Below are 18252 nucleotides of genomic sequence, written 5' to 3'. Positions count from 1 at the left end.
GGGCTCAGCCAACAGCCAGGAGCAGTGACCGAGCCGCTGGAGCTGGGGAGAGACTCGCGGAAGACTGGGCCAGGAGACTAGGGACCGAGGGACGCGCGCCCGGGGAGAGCCAACAAGGAACCCGCGGGCCGGACAGCGACACCGGCAATCCGCGCCAAACTGTTCCAGCCGCTGGCCTTCTATAGCCGCAGCCCCAGGACATTCTAAAGCTCTCCAAGACGCCCCCTCCCTTGGCTTCTCGCGTTGACCAAGGAAAAGAAAAAGGGAGGGAAAAAGAAAGGAAGGAGACTAGAAAGAAAACCCAGATTTGCCACCGCACAAAAAGAGAGGTGGGGGGAACAAGAAAAAAAAAAAAAAAGTCGAGCGACTGTGGGGCCGGAACACAGGCAGCGGGATCGTGGGCCGAGCGATGCAAGGCTGCGCGCCCAAGCGGCCGCGAGTTGTGACTGAAGCCAGGATGCTCCGCCAGGCGCAGTGAAGAGCCAGACCGTGTTGCCTCCCCAGAAGGAGTCCAAGCGCAGGGAGGGCCGCTCGGAGGACGCGGCAGACTGCCTGGCAGGCCACCGGCCGAGGTGACAGGGCTGGGGCGGTGGGGAGCGAACGAGTGCGCCCGGCTGCGTCCGCCCGAAGTTATCCCTTACCATATTTGACTGGCACAAAAAAGAAAACTCTCCAAAGGGGTGGGGGCTACCTAAGCAACAACTACAATCACCAAAATATCCTACCCAACCCGCCATCTCCCCCACAACTCGGCCTGCCCCCGCCCCCTCCCCAGGCCCAGCGCGGGCGCCCAGAGCGTCCCAACTCACTGCAAGAAGCCGGCAATGTAGGATCCAAAGCTTTCTACTCCCGTGTTCTTTTCTTTCCGTGTTTTTTTTTTTTAAGGGGAAAACCTGGTGGTGGGCAGTCTGACACGCACACAACCTGCCTTCATACTCTGACAAAAGCAGATGCACTTTGACTTCTGACAGCTCTACCTCAAGCTGGAGAGAACCCAGCTTTCCCCGAATCCTGAGCTCTTGGCGTCTTCCTTGTCTGTTTCCATTTTATTTATTTACGTCCCGCCGCCTCTCTCGGTGACCTTCACTCCTTCTCGGGCTTTGGGCAGAAGAGCCGCTTTCTTGCTCGCTTGAGACTGATTTTCCTCGCCCGGTGAGCTGAGGTGGCGCTGCTCCATCCCGCTGCCCCGGGACTCCGGGGCTGCCCTCTACCAGCCTGGTCTCTCCCTATTTTGATTTGCCAGTACGGGTTTTTTGCTTGCCCAACTAGAGAGGGTTTCTTCTTTTTGGAGGAGCTGGTTGTCTTCAGAAGTCATCCCCTCGACTCTAATTGCCCTGTCGCTCCGGGCCTCACCGGACCAAACCAAAGACCATGGTGCACTGTGCGGGCTGCAAAAGGCCCATCCTGGACCGTTTCCTCTTGAACGTGCTGGACAGGGCCTGGCACGTCAAGTGCGTCCAGTGCTGTGAATGTAAATGCAACCTGACCGAGAAGTGCTTCTCCCGGGAAGGCAAGCTCTACTGTAAAAACGACTTCTTCCGGTGAGTACTTCCCTCCCGCACCTCTGTTGCTCCTTCCCCATGGGCCCTTCCAGGCCAGCTTCGGATCAGAGGTCTGTGTGGCTCTAGCAGTTGCCTTTTACTAGGGCAGCCCAGTCTTTCCCCCCGCTTCTACCTCTTAGGAAGCTAGCCGGTATTGCGAGATATATTCATTTTCTCTTTATCTTTTTATAAACACATCAGCTGTAGTACTTGGTTCTGGAAAGCGTGGTCCGGGTTTGGCTGCCGGCGCCTGGGAAGAAAGGGTCTGAGCCGGCTTTAGTTCAGCAACCCTAACAAGGCGAGGGAGAGGTGGAGCAGCCTCGGGGTTGCAGCTCTCGCTTGCCTTTCCCGAAGCCAAGCTCTCCAGCAACCAAAGACATTTTCCGGTTCTCCCAGGTTGTTGGTTCTCCGAGTTGAGCTTAGAGGCTCCAGCTTTATTCCAGTTCCTGCCTTTTACTTCTCTTATAGATCTTGTCGGAACTACAGAGCCCTTGTGGCCCAGAAAGCCACAATAAAGAGCCCGACCTTGAGGCCAATCCTGTATGCCTACGGGTCTCCCACCAAACGTGGATTGGCCTCTAAGCATAGACCTGGGAGAACCGTGTGGTTCGATTTTGGCCTCAGACCAATGCTCAGGCTCCTCTTCGTGCCTTTCCAGCCAATGCCCCACAAGGAAGGCCACCTCTTGGCGGACACTCGGCTCGTTAGAACCGGAAAATTTTTCTTCTGTTTACCATTTTACATGTATTTTCTTAAACTCTTTGTCCCGATCACAACTCAACAGAACAGAATGGCTCCGAATGTAAATTATATTTCCCACTGATTTGAAATCCCACACTTGACTTCGCTATTTTGGTCTTGGTTTCTGAGGCTATCCCAAATCTGGGGAGAGTTCGAAGCTCCCCGGCCTCCATTTGCCCAAAGGCCCTGGAAGCGCAGTCCCCAGAGGCGATTCAGGACGCGCGCGGCTTGTGTTTGCAAAAGAGCCCGGAAGCAAAGATCGGTGCAATCTGCTGTTGAGGAAAGGCTGAGTTTCGGAGTTTCTGCAGACTGCGCAGGTTTTTTACACTGGAAAGCAGAATCAGAGTCTGAGAGTCTAAGCCACACCGGCTTGCGGAGCCCGTGGGGCCCTTGAGGCCTCGCTAACGGCAAAGCTCAGCAGGGCACCTAAAGCCAGCTCAACCCGGCGTCAGCTCCCGCTTGCGCCAATCTGCCAGGCTTTTGCGCAAAAGCGTGGCAAGAGCCCAGCTACAGGAGCCGAGGCTCTCGGAGTCAGGGTTTGTTTACTCACCGCGAGATCGGACTTTGCCAACTCCCCGCCTGAGCGCAGGTCCTTTTGTGGTGAAAGAAAGGCAAAGCTAGCGGAAGTTAGCGGGGGGGGGGGGTATTTATTTCTACGGAGCTCTTAATTTGGATTTAACTTCTTTGAAGATAACCGGGAAATATGTGCTCTGTTTCCCCTTCTGCCCTCGTAGTCACTTCGAGGCCTTTTCCTGCGACGCTTTTTTCTTGGGGGGGCAATATCTAGACATGAGGTTAGAGATAGGGTCCTTAACTCTAACCGAATGTATTTTCCTCCTTTCTCCCTGATGTCCCGCATTCTCTCCTGCTCCCTCGCTTGCTTAATAAATTATTGTATTTATTTTCTCCCCACCTCAACTTCTTCCCTGGCTGTCTTTATTTCATCCCGGCTCCTACTTCTTCCTAACTCTCGCCCACCTGACGCAGATGTTTCGGTACCAAATGCGCCGGTTGTGCGCAGGGCATCTCTCCAAGCGATCTGGTTCGCAGAGCGCGAAGCAAAGTGTTTCACCTCAACTGCTTCACCTGCATGATGTGTAACAAGCAGCTTTCCACCGGCGAGGAGCTCTACATCATCGATGAGAACAAGTTCGTTTGTAAAGAGGATTACCTGAGTAACAGCAGTGTCGCCAAAGAGAACAGCCTCCACTCGGGTGAGGCGAGGATTCCCAACTGGCTAGAGGGCGGGTATGGGGGAGGAAAGCCCGCCAAGACCCCTGCTCACCAATCCTTTCCCCTCTCCCCAGCCACCACAGGCAGTGACCCTAGTTTATCTCCGGATTCCCAAGATCCATCGCAGGATGATGCCAAGGACTCTGAAAGTGCCAACGTCTCAGATAAGGAAGGTGGTAGCAATGAGAATGATGACCAGAACCTAGGTGCCAAACGCAGGGGACCCCGGACCACGATCAAAGCCAAGCAACTGGAGACGTTGAAGGCAGCCTTTGCAGCTACACCCAAGCCCACACGCCATATCCGTGAGCAACTGGCCCAGGAGACTGGCCTCAACATGCGTGTTATCCAGGTCAGAACCCTGGTTTGTCACTCTGTCTCTCAAAGGCTCGAATGGCCACTTAAAGGAACCTAAGCTGATCCTGAGAGAATTCTTAAGGTCTGGGGAAGAAATGATTGGGGCTAGGAAAAGTCTAGAAAGGCCTAGGAGAAGTAGAACATGAGAAAACACCCACAGAGCTGGTAGTGGCTTAAAGGGTAGGGAGTGGCTTGGGAGCCCAGGATAAAGCAGGAGGAAAGCACAAGGTCCAAGACTACATGGACAACAGCTAGCACCCATCTTTCTGTACATATCCAGTCCCTCTATCACCCTTTAGAAGCGGGCTGTGGGTTCCAGAGTCATTCCATTCTGGTTTCTGCACAACCAGCTCTCTAATTCCTCAACCCCAAATTTGTTAGTTTGGTGCCCCAGTTAGCAAAGCCTCAGAACAGAGAGTTGCTCTTCCCATGCAGACAGAGTACCATGTATTGAAGGAGAGATTGTTCCTCAGCTCTCCGGAGATGCTGTCTGGAGTAGGATGGGAAGGCTAAGCTGGGCCTTTGCCTTGGGAAGAGGCCAGACAGCGTGTGGCTCAGGCACTAGGAGTCTGGCCTTACCTATACTGTGTGATCAGAGTGCCTGGAAGCCAGGTGAAGGTGTGGGTGAATATGCCTGGGAGGCTGATTGTGCCTGTCCTAGTGCTGGAAAGGGGCAGTCAGTCTCAGAGAGGCTGTGTGAACCTGTGCTCATGAATATGGGGTTGTGTGTCTGTCACTATTGGTGAGAGGCTGTGGCTAAGTACATTTGGCACTTGGAGATTGTGTGTGGGTATGAAAAGCGGATTGTGGGACCGTGGGTTTTGGTGTCACTACCCTTGGGAAACAAGCAGCAGGAGGCTTTATGAGTCTCTGTCACTATCATGATATGGGGTAGGGGCTACAAGAGACCCTGACATGGGAGCCGTGCATGTGACACTATCTTGGAGTGTTTCAATATCTGTGATTCCTAAGATAATGCAACTGCAAAGTCAGACAAGGCAATAGTCTGCTCAGATGCTCTTCTTGGGATGCTCAGATGCTCTTCTTGGGAATCCTGCACATCCTTAGCCTGGTCCTACTCAGAGACCAACATATCCGCGCGCGTACACACACACACACACACACACACACACACACACACACACACACTAACGCCTCCTCCCCTCGAATCAGTTGGGCCCTGTTTTGTACACCGGCTGCCCAGTGGAGTTTCCCGCGGTCTGACATTGTGCCTGTGCGCTTCAGGTCTGGTTCCAGAATCGACGCTCCAAGGAGCGGAGGATGAAACAGCTAAGCGCGCTAGGCGCGCGGCGCCACGCCTTTTTCCGCAGTCCTCGCCGGATGCGGCCGCTGGTGGACCGCCTGGAGCCGGGCGAACTCATCCCCAATGGCCCCTTCTCCTTTTACGGAGGTGAGTGTGGCTGAGTGGCAAGGCGGTGCCCCGGCTGTGCGGGCTTCGCAGGATCCGGGTGGGCAGTGCGGGAGGTACCTCTTGCTTTCTGTCGAGGTGTAAGGGCGAAGGCTGGAGAGCAAGTCAAGGGATGTGACCAAAGTCCCAACACCGTTGAGAAGAGGGTCCGGGATAGGGAGCAGTTCCAAGAGTTTTGTGCCAAGTCTCCAGCCTGCTCTCGTTTTCCCCACAAACAGCCAGTTTCCTGAGCCACCTAGCGATGCTCGCTGGCAAGCCTGCTTTTGTAACTTGTGGGTGCTACTAGACTCGGGGTTGCGCCTGATAGCCTTCCCTTCACTCTCCCACTGGTCCGCAGATTACCAGAGTGAGTACTACGGTCCCGGAGGCAACTACGACTTCTTCCCGCAAGGGCCGCCATCCTCGCAGGCCCAGACGCCAGTGGACCTACCCTTTGTGCCATCATCTGGCCCTTCGGGGACGCCCCTTGGAGGTCTGGACCACCCGCTGCCCGGTCACCACCCTTCCAGTGAGGCGCAGCGATTCACTGACATCCTGGCACATCCCCCAGGGGACTCGCCTAGTCCTGAGCCCAGCTTGCCCGGGCCTCTCCACTCCATGTCAGCGGAGGTCTTCGGGCCCAGTCCACCTTTCTCATCTCTGTCGGTCAATGGTGGAGCCAGCTACGGGAACCACTTGTCTCACCCTCCTGAAATGAATGAGGCAGCCGTGTGGTAGCGGGGTCTCACATGGGCCACGGGAGCTCGTGGTTGTACAGAGACGAGCTTTTATTTCAGAAAAATAGATTAAAAAGACAAAAAAAAAAAAACCCAAAAAAAAGCAAGCCTCCTGCTCCACTTCCTTCAGCCTCGGGGACCAGTCTGTTTGGGGAGACTGGATAGCAAAGGGGGTCCAAAATAGGATCCAAATCCACCTCACAGTAGAGCTGGTATATCCACACACTGGCTGGCAAAACTGGGGCTCCGGAAGGGGAATTCCGAGCTATCCCCACCTTCGTGACCTGGATCCATGGACAGACTCCAGCAGCGATTCCTCTGACTAATGGGAAGACGTCTTGGACAGCTGAAGCCTCGCCTCGCTCAGTCTTGGGCAATGCCAGGAGACTGGGACGGAGACCTTCCTAGACGCGCTCTGCCAGATGAGGAAGGAAAAGATGTCAGGGGCGCTCCAGTCCAGAGGGTTCTAGTTCTAGTTTTGGGAGATCCCTTAGTGTTGTCTCAGAGTTCAGCGATGACAACAAACTCTTAATAGCTTCAGAAACACCGACCTGCTGTGCATCAGGTGGGACTATATATATATATATATGTTTTTTTTTTGTCTATCCGAGTTTTTTATTTTTTTTTGTTTTCGCCAAAATTGCAAAATTCTAAATGTAAAGCCCTCAGTATCAACTCTTCTACCTTCACATCTCTCCCTCTCTCTCTCTCCTTCTCTCTCCCAGTCTCTGTCTCTGTCTCTCTCTCTCTCCCTACACATACACACACACACACACACACACACACACACACACACACACTCACACTCACGTTCTCTCCACAGGATGGTCTCCAGCCAGACCTCTCAGTAAAATGACTTGAACATCACCTCTTCAAAAAAAGTATTCTACCTTCACATGAAAGTTAAAAAAAAGAAAAGACTATCGAACTAAAAACAGTCAACTGTTTACGTACAATGTTAAATTCAGGAGTTCAGTGTTTTACTAATATATCCTGTTTTGAAACCTCTTGTTCAAAAACAAACTGTTTTGAGCAATCAACCAAAATTGTTCCTTTTCTTTTCCTGTAGACGTTCTGACAGATTTGCAGGGCTTGCGGCTCACTGTGCTAGTATGTAAAAAGGTGTTTACACGAGGCAAAGGAAAAACATGATATTCAGACAGTTGCCAAATAGAATAAATTATAGCACAAATACTGTAATGGTGCCTGGCACCAGCAACCTGAGAAAGTGTTTTAAAAAAAAGTGTTACAAGGTTTAAAAAAAAAATCTTTGCTAACTTTTAGTCCTGTTAAACATTCATGAAATTGTTAATATGACTTATATAGACCCACACAGGTTTTATTTTTGTGTCTTTAAAATAAAAGTCCAAAATATTTAAATTTTATGGTCAAATATGCAGTCAACAGCTGCTACTTTTTTCTTTATATATTAAATTTCTCATATGTCTTTTATTGTTCTAATAAACCTAAGCTTGTGTGACCTCCAGTGCATATTAGACCATTCACTGTATGAAAGAAAACATGTTGAATAAATTTGTGAGTTTTTAATAAAAATAGAAAACCTGATGTTTAGATAATTGGTGTGGTAGTCCATGTTTTCAGTAAGTGGAAGGAAATCCCAGTAGGATATTGACTGGACCCTCAGGCCGGTAGGAAGGCAGGCTAGATGGGAGCGATCTATTTTCACCTTGACTCTGGGTAAAGTTCTTTCCCAAAGCCAGCCAAGCATTCTTTGGCTTCCTGCTGTTATTAAATACAGATTTGCATTCTCTGGGCTTAACTGATACAGTTGAAGAGAAGTTTGCTAATAAGTTAATATAGAATTGGAAATAGGAATCAAATCCATGGCTTAATAAAAAAAAAAAACCCACCCTGCAACTAAGTGGTGCGGGTCTGTGATTAGGGGAGAGAGCCCAAACACAACACACCCCGGCTTCTCTCTACACTGGCAAAGCCAGACTTGTGAATGTCAGATACTTGTAAATACAGTTAGACCGAGTCTTTTACAGCTTCAATTCATTTTCCATAGATAATCCTGCTTTCTAATTTGGTGGGTTGAAAGATAACCGAAAATGAATGTAAAATATAACTAGAATGAGATCCTTTAATCCTTTTCACAGGACTGATAGGAAATTGTTATTTTTATAGTATTTGCTACATTTGAAGTTCCCCAGAAGGGAAACTATTTTGCCTGGCATAAGATACATATTAAGTTTCTGCAGAAGATGAACAAAAATGACCAATAGAGAAATCAAATTGCAACTGGGGGTTGCCAATAGAGAGGGCCTGGGAATAGTTAACTCCCACCCAAACTGTCATTAGAAATGGAAGACATGTGAATGTTTTCTTCTGTGAAAATAATGTGTGGGTGTTTGAGTTTTAATATTAGGGTCCCAAGGTTTCTTTACCATAGCGGCTAGATTTCAGCCTGGATTATTCCTTTTTTTTTTTTTTTAAATCAAGCATTTTGCATTAAATTGCATGCAATTTCTAGCACTGTTTGCGTTTTTTGTTAAGACACAGCCAAGTTTATCTTTCCTGTAGAGATGGCTTTAGAGTAAGCTATATTTCATTGCCCTCCTATGATGGCTTATCTAACTAACCAGGGACAACCAGGGAGGGATCTGGCAGTGTTCTTTCAGAAACAAAAATCTATGAAATACAAGGGAGACTTTGGAAACTCCTAGCCTAGCTGTGGCATACAGTGCATTTTCTTAATATGCAATAATGGTCTCTGTGGTTTTTTTTTTCTTTTACCATTTATATACATTAAATCAGAACCCACACTCATTACAGCCACCACCCTGGAACCCTCCCCCTTAAAGGCATTCATTTAGCTGAACCTATGCTCATCGGGAAGTGGCATTTTCCTATCAAGGGTGCTGAATTATTTAGCAGCTTTATTGTGCTATCGGAGTATTTGATAAGAAACGCTTTAAGAATTGGGCAGGCGGTGTAGACTCAATTCTAACTCCGAGGTGGTGGCTCAGTCTTTCCCCTCTGCGGGTCATTGTGAAACCCAGGGAATACCGGGACAGGTAACCAGATAGCAGGGGTTGGGTCGAATTCACCTCTGCTTTGCACCTCGGGCCCAGCAAACCTTTCCCACACGAACCTTTCCCATGCAGAGAGAGAGAGAATGACAGGAAGAAGGGAAGTGTCTTTTGGTCCTCTGTCGACCCCTGCTATCTGGGAGGGCAGTCTCCCCACAGCAGAATTTGGCAAGCACTTTTCTTTCCCCAAGCTATCTTAAAGCCTCTACCTCTGTGCCTCTAAGCACTTGTAGTCAGGATTCCAGCCTCAGAGAGCGCCCGTCTAAGCTGAGAATCTCAAAGCTCACAGACTCAGCTTATCCCCTTAGCAGCTTGTTTTGATGCAAGGCCATTGCAAGAAGGCAGGCAAATAGTGCAGACCCAGAACAGGTCCTGTCAACCACGGGGATGGGCCTGAGGTTGATGCTGTTTAGGAAGACAGACAGGCCAGAACCTGGTTTCTAGAAACTAGCTGTTTCTGGCCATCGGAGGGAGGTATCTAATTTAGTCACCTCTGCCCATCCATGGCTATTCCCACCACTTCGAAGTTCAGGGAGCAGATAAGAGGGAGGTGAAACCCAAACTCCTGTCTTTTCTCCGCAGGGCAGATTGCTCACTTTTATGCCCCTTTCTGCACAGCCCATCTGTTCACCATCCTACACTTAAGAGGTTGAAACTGCTTCTGGAAGCTCCACTGCCCTTTACTGGCCCTCCAAGTCCAGTCGCACTCGCCGCTGGAGTCCTTAATCTGCCGTTCAAGAAAGAAGAATGAGACCTGAGAAGGAGCTCCTGAGCTTTGAGTGGTCTCTCCCTTGCTCATGTCTTCACTTCCCTTAATTGCATCTTAAGCTCTACCATTCTTTCTCTGCCCTCCCTTCCAGGAAGAAGATTCCTGGGGTAGGAAAGCAATTGGGAGGGTGGTGGTTGGGGTATATGTGAGGGTTTCCAAGTCAGGAGCAGACAAGACAGGAGAGGGAGCATTGGTAAGTAGCAATTGGTAAGTGCTCAGGGCACCTGTATGCCACCTTACACTGTTTGCTCAGATCTGCCTCACACAGGCCAACAGTGTCCTGTATGCACAACAGCTTCAAGGTGGGCTCTGCCCTGCTTCCTCTTCTCTTTCCACCCTGTTCTCCTCACCTTGAAGGGCAGGTTTCTAAGCACCTGAAATAGCAAGGGAGGATAGAATTTACTAAGTGTGGGGTAGGAGAAAATTTCTGTTCTCTGTGCCCAAGGCTACTGCACCTCCTCTTAGAGAGCTGAGGAGCACATGTTTTGCTATGGAGGCTCTAACACAGACTCGACTGCAAGCGCAGCAGAGAGGACCTTAAAGAACAAGCTCTCTAAACTACTCTTAGCCATACAACAATTTTCTTCACCTGAGTCTCTGCCTAGTCTGACATTCTTTGCTCCCCACATCTGAAAGGCTTTACCCTAAAACAGTTGCCTTTTTTTTTTTTTTCTATTTTCTAGGCTTGGTTATCTTCACTCAAGGGCCAGTTAGGACAGGAACATGAGACATGCCACAGGAAAGTAGAAATCTCTTAAATTTCTTAAATTCGGAAATCTACCTGAATCTGACGGTGTCTGAATTGTCTTCCAGTGGATTCCACTGGGGAGCTACCAGTTGCCTACGTTGCTGGCTCTGGAATCCAGCTGGCCTGGAGTATACTTAAAAAATGGTACTGGCCTGGGGATTTAGAACTGGAAGAGTTCCTGCTTAGCATACAGATCATTCTGGGTTCAGCCCCCAGCTCTGAATAAACAGGGTGTAGTGGCAGGCACATGCCTCCTATCCCAGTGGAGACAGGAGGGTCAAGGAATTCAGGGTCATCTTCAACTACATAGTATGTAGGAGGCTAGAGACTGTCTTAACATACAAACAGGCATGAACACAATGTCTATTATTCAAGTCGATTTTTTTTTCTGGATTCTTCTGAGGCAGCTTTCCTGTTGTATTCTAGGTCTCCTTGGAGGAAGACCTCCAACAGATCAGTATAGACAGGCCACTTTACACTCAAATTTGTCATTCCTCGTTGCGTTGCAGTTCATGTTTCCTGCCCTTCTAGAGTGGTCACTGTGTGGAGAGAGAGTCTAACTTACACATCCTATATTTCATCTAGCAGTGTTTGCCACAGTAGTGGGCGTCAAGGGATGCTCCATGAAAGAAAAACGAATGCAAAGTGATGGCATAGCTTCATGGGCCTGGGTGCAATTACATTTATCTCATTAAGGTCTTTGTGTATTTTGAGTCTGGCCATCTAACACCAGAACTGGGTGAAGGGTTTCTCTTCTCCAATGTTCACTAGTTTCGGGGGTCTGACTGAGTCACTCCATCTTTGAACAGAAAAGCTGTTAATATCAACGCGTGTGTAGTAGAGTAATTCTACCCCCTGCCCCTCCCTGTGCTTGCCCAGGCAAGAGGGTACAAGAAGCTACAGAAACAATCTTGATTTGTGGTACAACCATCGCGATTCCTAATTATTTCTATCAATAAAGATCGCACCTCGCCATACACTTAACACACGCAGGCCTCTCAGATCCTGGCCGGAAGCAGTGTGTCTGGCCGCAGGCTCCTCTACCCTAAAAAAGCCCGTTTTGAGTCCCGGGTCTGTGCTTGCTCGAGTGGGTACCTGAGGTTTGAGAGGCTTATCCTTCACTCCCTTTCACAAATCAGCCAGCCACCAGCAGCCACAGCTACTTTACGCTTAATTCCTAAACCAAGCTCGCACAAAGCTCGAGGCGTTATTTCGTGCTTAGGGGACCCTGGCAGCTCAGAGCACAATCAACCTTTCTCGCTCCAAGCGGTCACGTGCTCCGGCGCGCTCCCGCGCCGCGCGACCGAGGGGCCTCCGGCGCACGCGCGTTCGGGCGGCTCGCAACCCTGCTACGGTTTCGGGCGCCTGCGTCTCAGCTTAGGAGCCCAGTGGTGACGCGAGGCCCCGCCCCTCCGGCGCGCGCGCGCCTCCCGGAAGTTGCCTACTGGGATTCTGAACGCCGCCTCCGCGAGGTCTCCGCCTGGAGTTGCCAAGTAGAGTCGGGGCCGTAGCGCCACTGCCGCGAGTGTCGGGCCGGGGGGCTCGGGCTGCAGTGCAGGTTCACGAGCGCAGCGCCGGCAGTGACCTGGTGACCATGGCGGAGCCGCAGCCCTTGGCTCTGCAGCTGGAACAGTTGCTGAATCCGAGACCGCGGGAGGCGGATCCTGAGGCCGACCCGGAGGAGGGTGAGGCCTGACTGGGGCTGACCACGTGCAGAGCTGTGGCTCCGACTTCAAGGGCCGCTGGTGCTTGGACCTGCTCGCCTTCCCTTTTCGCTGGGGGAAAATTGTCTCTTGGGAGGGTGGCGTGAGCAGTAAACCAGCATTCTAGACTGGGGGTGGGCGGGACATCAGGACCCTGACGGGGAGTTGCAGGCAGCCGGCTGGCAGCAGTTTAGGATGCCACTTTTCTTGGTATTACCTTCAAAAGGAGAAAGAAGCCTGATGAGTTTCAGGTTTTTGTGTGTTTGAAACTGACTGCTTCTAAAATCTTCATGAGAATGAAGACGATTACCCGATGCTGTTTAGCCATGTTTATTTAGGCCTTAAGCCATTTGTCCACATTCTGATGACAGACTGATTCTCCATAAATCTGTTCTGAGACCGGCTGGGAGTAATTGTGCTTTAGACTTGGGTCAGGGAGGTGTGAGAAAGACAACTGGAGGGGTGTCATGAGTGTCTATAGCACCCAATGACTGTCACATATTGAGGAAGAATTAAGGACTCTGGGCTTGTAGCCGATACACTTGATGCACTGGATTTAATTTTCAGAACCCCTGAAAAAAGAAAAACAATAAAAAACACCATGAAAAAGCAAGGAAGAATCAGACTAGATTTATAAGTTCCAAGGCATAAAAACATGTCTCCTAGTAGGTGCAGGGAGTTAGCTCTCTGTTTAGAAACAGATAGCAATATGACAGCAGTCTCCTTGGGAACCAGAAGTCAACTCCCTATTCCTGTAAGTTAGTTATGTTATGTTATAGAGGACATAATGACTCAAGGGCTGGGGGTGGAGCCCAGTACTAAGAGTACTCACCTAGCACAGGAAGGTGGGGTGTGGGGTTGAAATGGCTTAAGTGGGTTCCTATCAGAGTATTTTTCTAACCTAAGAGTCTATTTTTCTCCCTCCCCAACAGCCACTAGAGCCAGAGTGATTGACAGATTTGATGAAGGGGAAGATGAGAAAGATGATCTGGCAGTAAGTAGCATTAGAAAGTTGGCACCAGTCTCCCTCTTGGACACCGACAAAAGGTATTCTGGCAAGACCACTTCTAGGAAAGCTTGGAAAGAAGACCATTGGGAGCAGGCTCTGCCAAGTTCATCTGGTGAGTAGACATTTTTCACCCCAAACTCTTCTCTTGGCTTAGTTCTGTATGGTTAAACTGTTTTGTTTCTGGAGTCTTTCTGGAAGTCTGTGGGTTTCTACTTACTTTAGGAGAGACCATCGGATTGGTACTGGAAGGGCCTTAGAGGTCTGCATGTTACTTTAAAAAGAATGCTAAAGCCCAGTTAGGCTTTGTTTTGTTTGACTTTGTTTCCTGTTAGCGTTTTAGAGATGATAGAAACGTAGTGAGTTCGTGCAGCTGAATAAAACACAATAACATGCTTGTTCTGTCATAAGCTCTACAGATGAACTGGAAGGAAAGGTGTGGCCTGGTATTTTTCTCTAGGTAACTCCTTTCCCCTTTTTTCCCCTTATAATTTAGATAACGAAGCATCTGATGAGGGTGGATCTGAAGATGGGGATTCAGAGGGCCTGGGCCTGGAGGAGATCTCAGAAGATGTTGAAGAAGACTTAGAAGGTAAGGGCAAGGATATTCTTTTATCTCAGAACTAGGAGAGACTGAAGCAGGGGAATCAGGAGTTCAAGGCCAGCCTGAGCTACCCAGTAAGTTCTGCACTAGCATGTGCTACATCCAAGACCCTGTCTTAAAAAAAAAAACAAAAAAACTAAACAAACAGAAACCTAACACTCAGAGGTTACCAAGTTCAGGTTAGTGGCTCACCCTGAAATGAGGGGGAAACTGGGCAGAGCATAATGGGTATTGGCAGAGCTGTGCGGTTAAAAAAGTTCACATGCCCGTGGTGTGTTTTATATTTTGACTCTTTTTGTTTTTCAGGTCTTGTATTGATTTCCTGTGTGTTAGTTACTCATGAAACTGGCCTTTTGTCATTGTAAATGATAACATAATGCTTCCAATCTTTCCTGAGAAAGAATTAGCTTATAGTTTTAAGCAGTAGTACATTTCTCAAGATGGAAGAAGTCTCTAGATATGGATATTGAGAGGATGCTATTTATTTTAGGGAGGTCAGTGGAGCTATGTTGAGAATCCACTGATAATATCTAAGGAACTATCATTCAGGTTATGATAGGTATGATCCAGTCCTTGATATAGTTGGAGGAGCTTATCAGGCTTTGTCTACATAGTGTGTTTCAGGCTACCAGGACTCATGCTTTGTTTGTTTTCCTTTAGCATTTTAGAGATGATAGACACGTAGGAAGTTTGTGCAGTTGAATAGAGCACAATAACATGTTTGTTCTGTCATATAAGCTTCCACAGATTAACTGGAATGAAAGATGTGACCTGATATTTTTCTCTAGGTAACTCCTTTCCCCCATTTTTTTTTTTTCCCTCATGATTTAGACAACGAAATATCTGATGAGGATGGATCTGAAGATGGGGATTCAGAGGGCCTGGGCCTGGAAGAGTTCTCAGAAGATGTTGAGGAAGACTTAGAAGGCGAGGATGAGGAAGACAGAGAAGAAGACAGGAACAGTGAAGATGATGGTGCGGTGACGGCCTTCTCCAGTGTCAAAGTTTCTGAGGAAGTGGAAAAAGGAAGAGCTGTGAAGAATCAGATAGGTGTGTGTGTGTGCTTTTGTTGCTTGCTTGCTTTTCAGTTTCTGCATTAGTCTGCTCTTTAGATGTAGTTGTTCTGTTTCTCCAGTGTCCTTCCAGTTAGTCTTTGACCTGCCTTGATTAACCAGAGGCCTGCATCCTAGTTCCTATGTAGCTGCTTATCAGGTTCTGCACTAGTCCTTGTGGGAGACTGGACAGGAGAGTACTCTCTCCTGTCGCCAGAGTTTCCTCTTTCATAGCACGTATTTCCATCCAAGACAGAGAATTTATTTTGTAGCATGAAGAATGTTTGTGTGCCACGAGAATGTCATAAAGTATGCTGCTTAGAAACTGGTTTCTTGTCCTTCAGTGCCCCGCCCAGAAAGACTTCCTGATCCTGAGAGGGGGTTCTCTTTGACTTTTTTCTTCAGCATTGTGGGACCAGCTCTTGGAAGGAAGGATCAAGCTACAAAAAGCTCTCTTGACTACCAATCAGTTGCCTCAACCAGATGTTTTCCCTGTCTTCAAGGACAAAGGTGGCCCAGAATTTGCCAGTGCTCTGAAAAATAGTAAGAATACTCATTTCATTTTGGGATATACTGGATTGGATATAATAAAAAAAGGGGGTTTGATTTTAGTGATACTATGATATAGAATATTGATTTTGGTTTTTTGGTTACATTTGATCTTATCCAACAAACTGAATGATCAGCTATTCTTTTTTTTTTTTTTTTTTTTTTTTTTTTTTTTTTTTTTTTTTTGGGTTTTTTTCGAGACAGGGTTTCTCTGTGTAGCCCTGGCTGGCCTGGAACTCAGAAATCCACCTGCCTCTGCCTCCCAAGTGCTGGGATTAAAGGCGTGCGCCACCACTGCCTGCCTTGAGTTAATTCTTAAAGTTTTTATTGTTTTGGGTTTTTTGAGACAGTGTTTCTCTGTATAGCATTGGAAGTCCTGGAATTCAGTCTGTAGACCAGGCTGGCCTTGAACTCAGATATCTGCCTACCTCCTTGAGTGGAGTGCTAGGATTGAAGGAGTATAGCACCAAGCTGGATGAGTTACTTCTTAAATTATTAGGGAAAACTACTGGAAAACCTACAGATATAGAACAAAAGGGAGCAAGAGATTGAGTAATTAAACTCAGTCCTTATGCTGGTGGTACCATGGGCTTAAAGGATGCATTCCTCTGCTAGGGAGGGCTTTAGAATAAATGGTGTATTCCTATCTTTCCTTTGGGTAATAAAGAGGAGAGAGACTGACTGCAGGGGAAGAATTATTTTGGAAGAGAATTACTGAGCTATAAACTCAAAGAATTCTAGAGAGAAAAAGAGTTTAGAGGTTACATGGTTCCTTTTTTGTTTGTTTGTTTTTTTGAGACAGGGTTTCTCTGTGTAGCCCTGGCTGTCCTGGAACTCACTCTGCCTCTCAAGTGCTGGGATAAAAGGTGTGGGCCACCACTGCCCAGCTGGTAACATGGTTCTTAATTCCTTCACTTTACAGTTGAGAAAAGCAGAGACAGTGGCTCACTCTTGTTCATTAACAGAAGGTGTAATGCTCCAGTGTTTCTTTCCTAAACCAGGAGCCCCCTCAGCGCCAGCCGTCTCTTGTGTGTACAGTGGCACCAGAGGACTGGGACATGGGGAAATACGAGCTATGGGTGGCACGGTTACCTTAATTTGAATGCTGAGATGTTTCCATTTGCTTTTTCAAACTTAAGTGCTGGATACATTGTTTGCAGTCCTGGTTATTTTGTAGGCTAAGGCAAGAGTATCCTTTTAGCCTAGGATCTAAGGGCATGCTGACCCAAACAAAAAACAAAACAAATTAGAAAAAAAGAAAACCATGAAACCTCAAATATAATCCTTTATAGCAGGGAGTTAGATTTGGAACAGCATTGAGGACATCTGGTTTGGTATTGTCTTTAAGTAGAATCACTTGAAAACAATTCAGGATGCATATGTGTAACTTGGAAGACAGAAATTTATTTTCTTTTTTTAAAGACATGGTCTTACTGTGTAGACCTGGCTGGTCTCACAGAGGTCTACCATCTACTTCCCCAGTGCCAGGATTAAAAGGCCCGGGTCAGCACACCTGGCATAGCATTTCTTTTGTAGGAGAAATGTATGGTTAGAATGACTTTCTGTGGACAGTTTTTAGTTTTGTGGCCTGTCATACTCATACTTGAAGTTAGTTATCAATGAACTCTGGGCAGCCTTTTCAGGATCAGAGTGTGTATTGTGAGGTCTTAAAAGAAGAAAAGAAACCACCCGATCTTCTCTCCTGGCTTCTCTTTTTCCTCCCTAAATACATGATACATTTTTTAGGTTTCTGGAGTACTTCTTTGCTATATTTAGTGCCCTAGTATCCTCATTTCTGAGATGCCTTTGGATGAAACCCAAACTACTCTAGAGCAAATGTTTTATACATTTTATTTATTTTTTTACATATATATATATATATATATACACACACACACACACATATATATGTATATGTATATATATATATATATATATATATATTTTTTTTTTTTTTATTTATTTATTTTTTTTTTGCCCAGGCCTGTTTTAAACATTTTACAGTAAGATCTTTTCCATTTTGTCACTAATTAGTCTATTTATTTATTTATTTATTTATTTATTTATTTATTTATTATGTGTAAGTACACCGTAGCTGTCTTCAGACACTCTAGAAGAGGGCATCAAATTTCATTATGGATGGTTGTGAGCCACCATGTGGTTGCTGAGATTTGAACTCAGGACCTTTGGAAAAGCAGTTGGCACTCTTAACCGCTGAGCCATCTCACAAGCCCCCTCATTAGTTTTCTTACCTGAATCTTTATAAACATTCATTAAAATACAGATTTTTTTTTCTGGGTTAGCATCACATACTTAAATTCTTCAGTCACTTGCATGTTACTTTAATTCTGCTTTATAATACTTCTGGTCTTTCTAAGCCCTTGCACTTAGCTGGTTACCTTGTCCTGGTGGATACCAGTCACACTTAAGTCTGATAATCTAACATGTGTAGCTTGTGGTAGAAGAGGGGAAAGGACTGAGTTTTATTTGGTATTACATTCCAAGAGGATGGGCATCTAATAATCAGAATTTCTATGCAACTGAAGGTAGCTTTTTTTTGTTTGCCACTGCTGCCTCCTCTTTCTCCTCTCTTTTCTCCTCCTCCTCTTCCTCTTCTTCTTCTTCCTCCTCCTCCTCCTTTTTTTCTGAGACAGGGTTTCTCTGTGTATCCCTGGCTGTCCTGGAACTCACTCTGTAGACCAGACTGGCCTCAAACTCAGAAATCTGCCTGCCTCTGCCTCCCAAGTGCTG

The 18252-nt window shown here is 47.3% G+C and overlaps 2 protein-coding genes across 6 annotated transcripts in view; both read left to right on the top strand.

Moving 5' to 3' along the window:
* Positions 1-9: 9 nt before the first annotated feature.
* Positions 10-7571, top strand: Lhx1 (LIM homeobox 1). Of its 3 annotated transcripts, none has more exons than XM_029483116.1 (6): positions 60-572; positions 1295-1541; positions 3270-3496; positions 3590-3867; positions 5118-5283; positions 5639-7571. In XM_029483116.1, exons 2-6 carry the CDS (start codon positions 1372-1374, stop codon positions 6016-6018), a joined length of 1221 nt encoding a protein of 406 aa, XP_029338976.1. In that variant the 5' UTR covers positions 60-572; positions 1295-1371; the 3' UTR covers positions 6019-7571. The 3 variants fall into 3 exon arrangements, with proteins under 3 accessions (XP_021033713.1, XP_029338976.1, XP_029338977.1); XM_029483117.1 differs by having other exon boundaries at positions 1292-1541; XM_021178054.2 differs by having other exon boundaries at positions 10-1541.
* Positions 7572-12031: 4460 nt separating this feature from the next.
* The window catches only part of Aatf (apoptosis antagonizing transcription factor), an 88434-nt gene continuing 82213 nt past the window's right edge, over positions 12032-18252 (top strand). For all 3 annotated transcript variants that reach the window (XM_021178129.2, XM_021178130.2, XM_029483576.1), the window contains exons 1-5: positions 12032-12272; positions 13223-13411; positions 13793-13888; positions 14732-14950; positions 15358-15495. In XM_021178129.2, coding sequence (XP_021033788.1) covers positions 12182-12272; positions 13223-13411; positions 13793-13888; positions 14732-14950; positions 15358-15495 — 733 coding nt within the window. In that variant the 5' untranslated portion in view covers positions 12032-12181. The remainder of the gene's footprint in view (positions 12273-13222; positions 13412-13792; positions 13889-14731; positions 14951-15357; positions 15496-18252) is intronic.

This window comes from Mus caroli, chromosome 11 (assembly GCF_900094665.2).
Source record: "Mus caroli chromosome 11, CAROLI_EIJ_v1.1, whole genome shotgun sequence".
Lineage (NCBI taxonomy): Eukaryota > Metazoa > Chordata > Mammalia > Rodentia > Muridae > Mus > Mus caroli.
The sequence above is the reverse complement of the archived record's forward strand: the minus strand, read 5'-3'. Positions and strand labels throughout refer to the sequence as shown.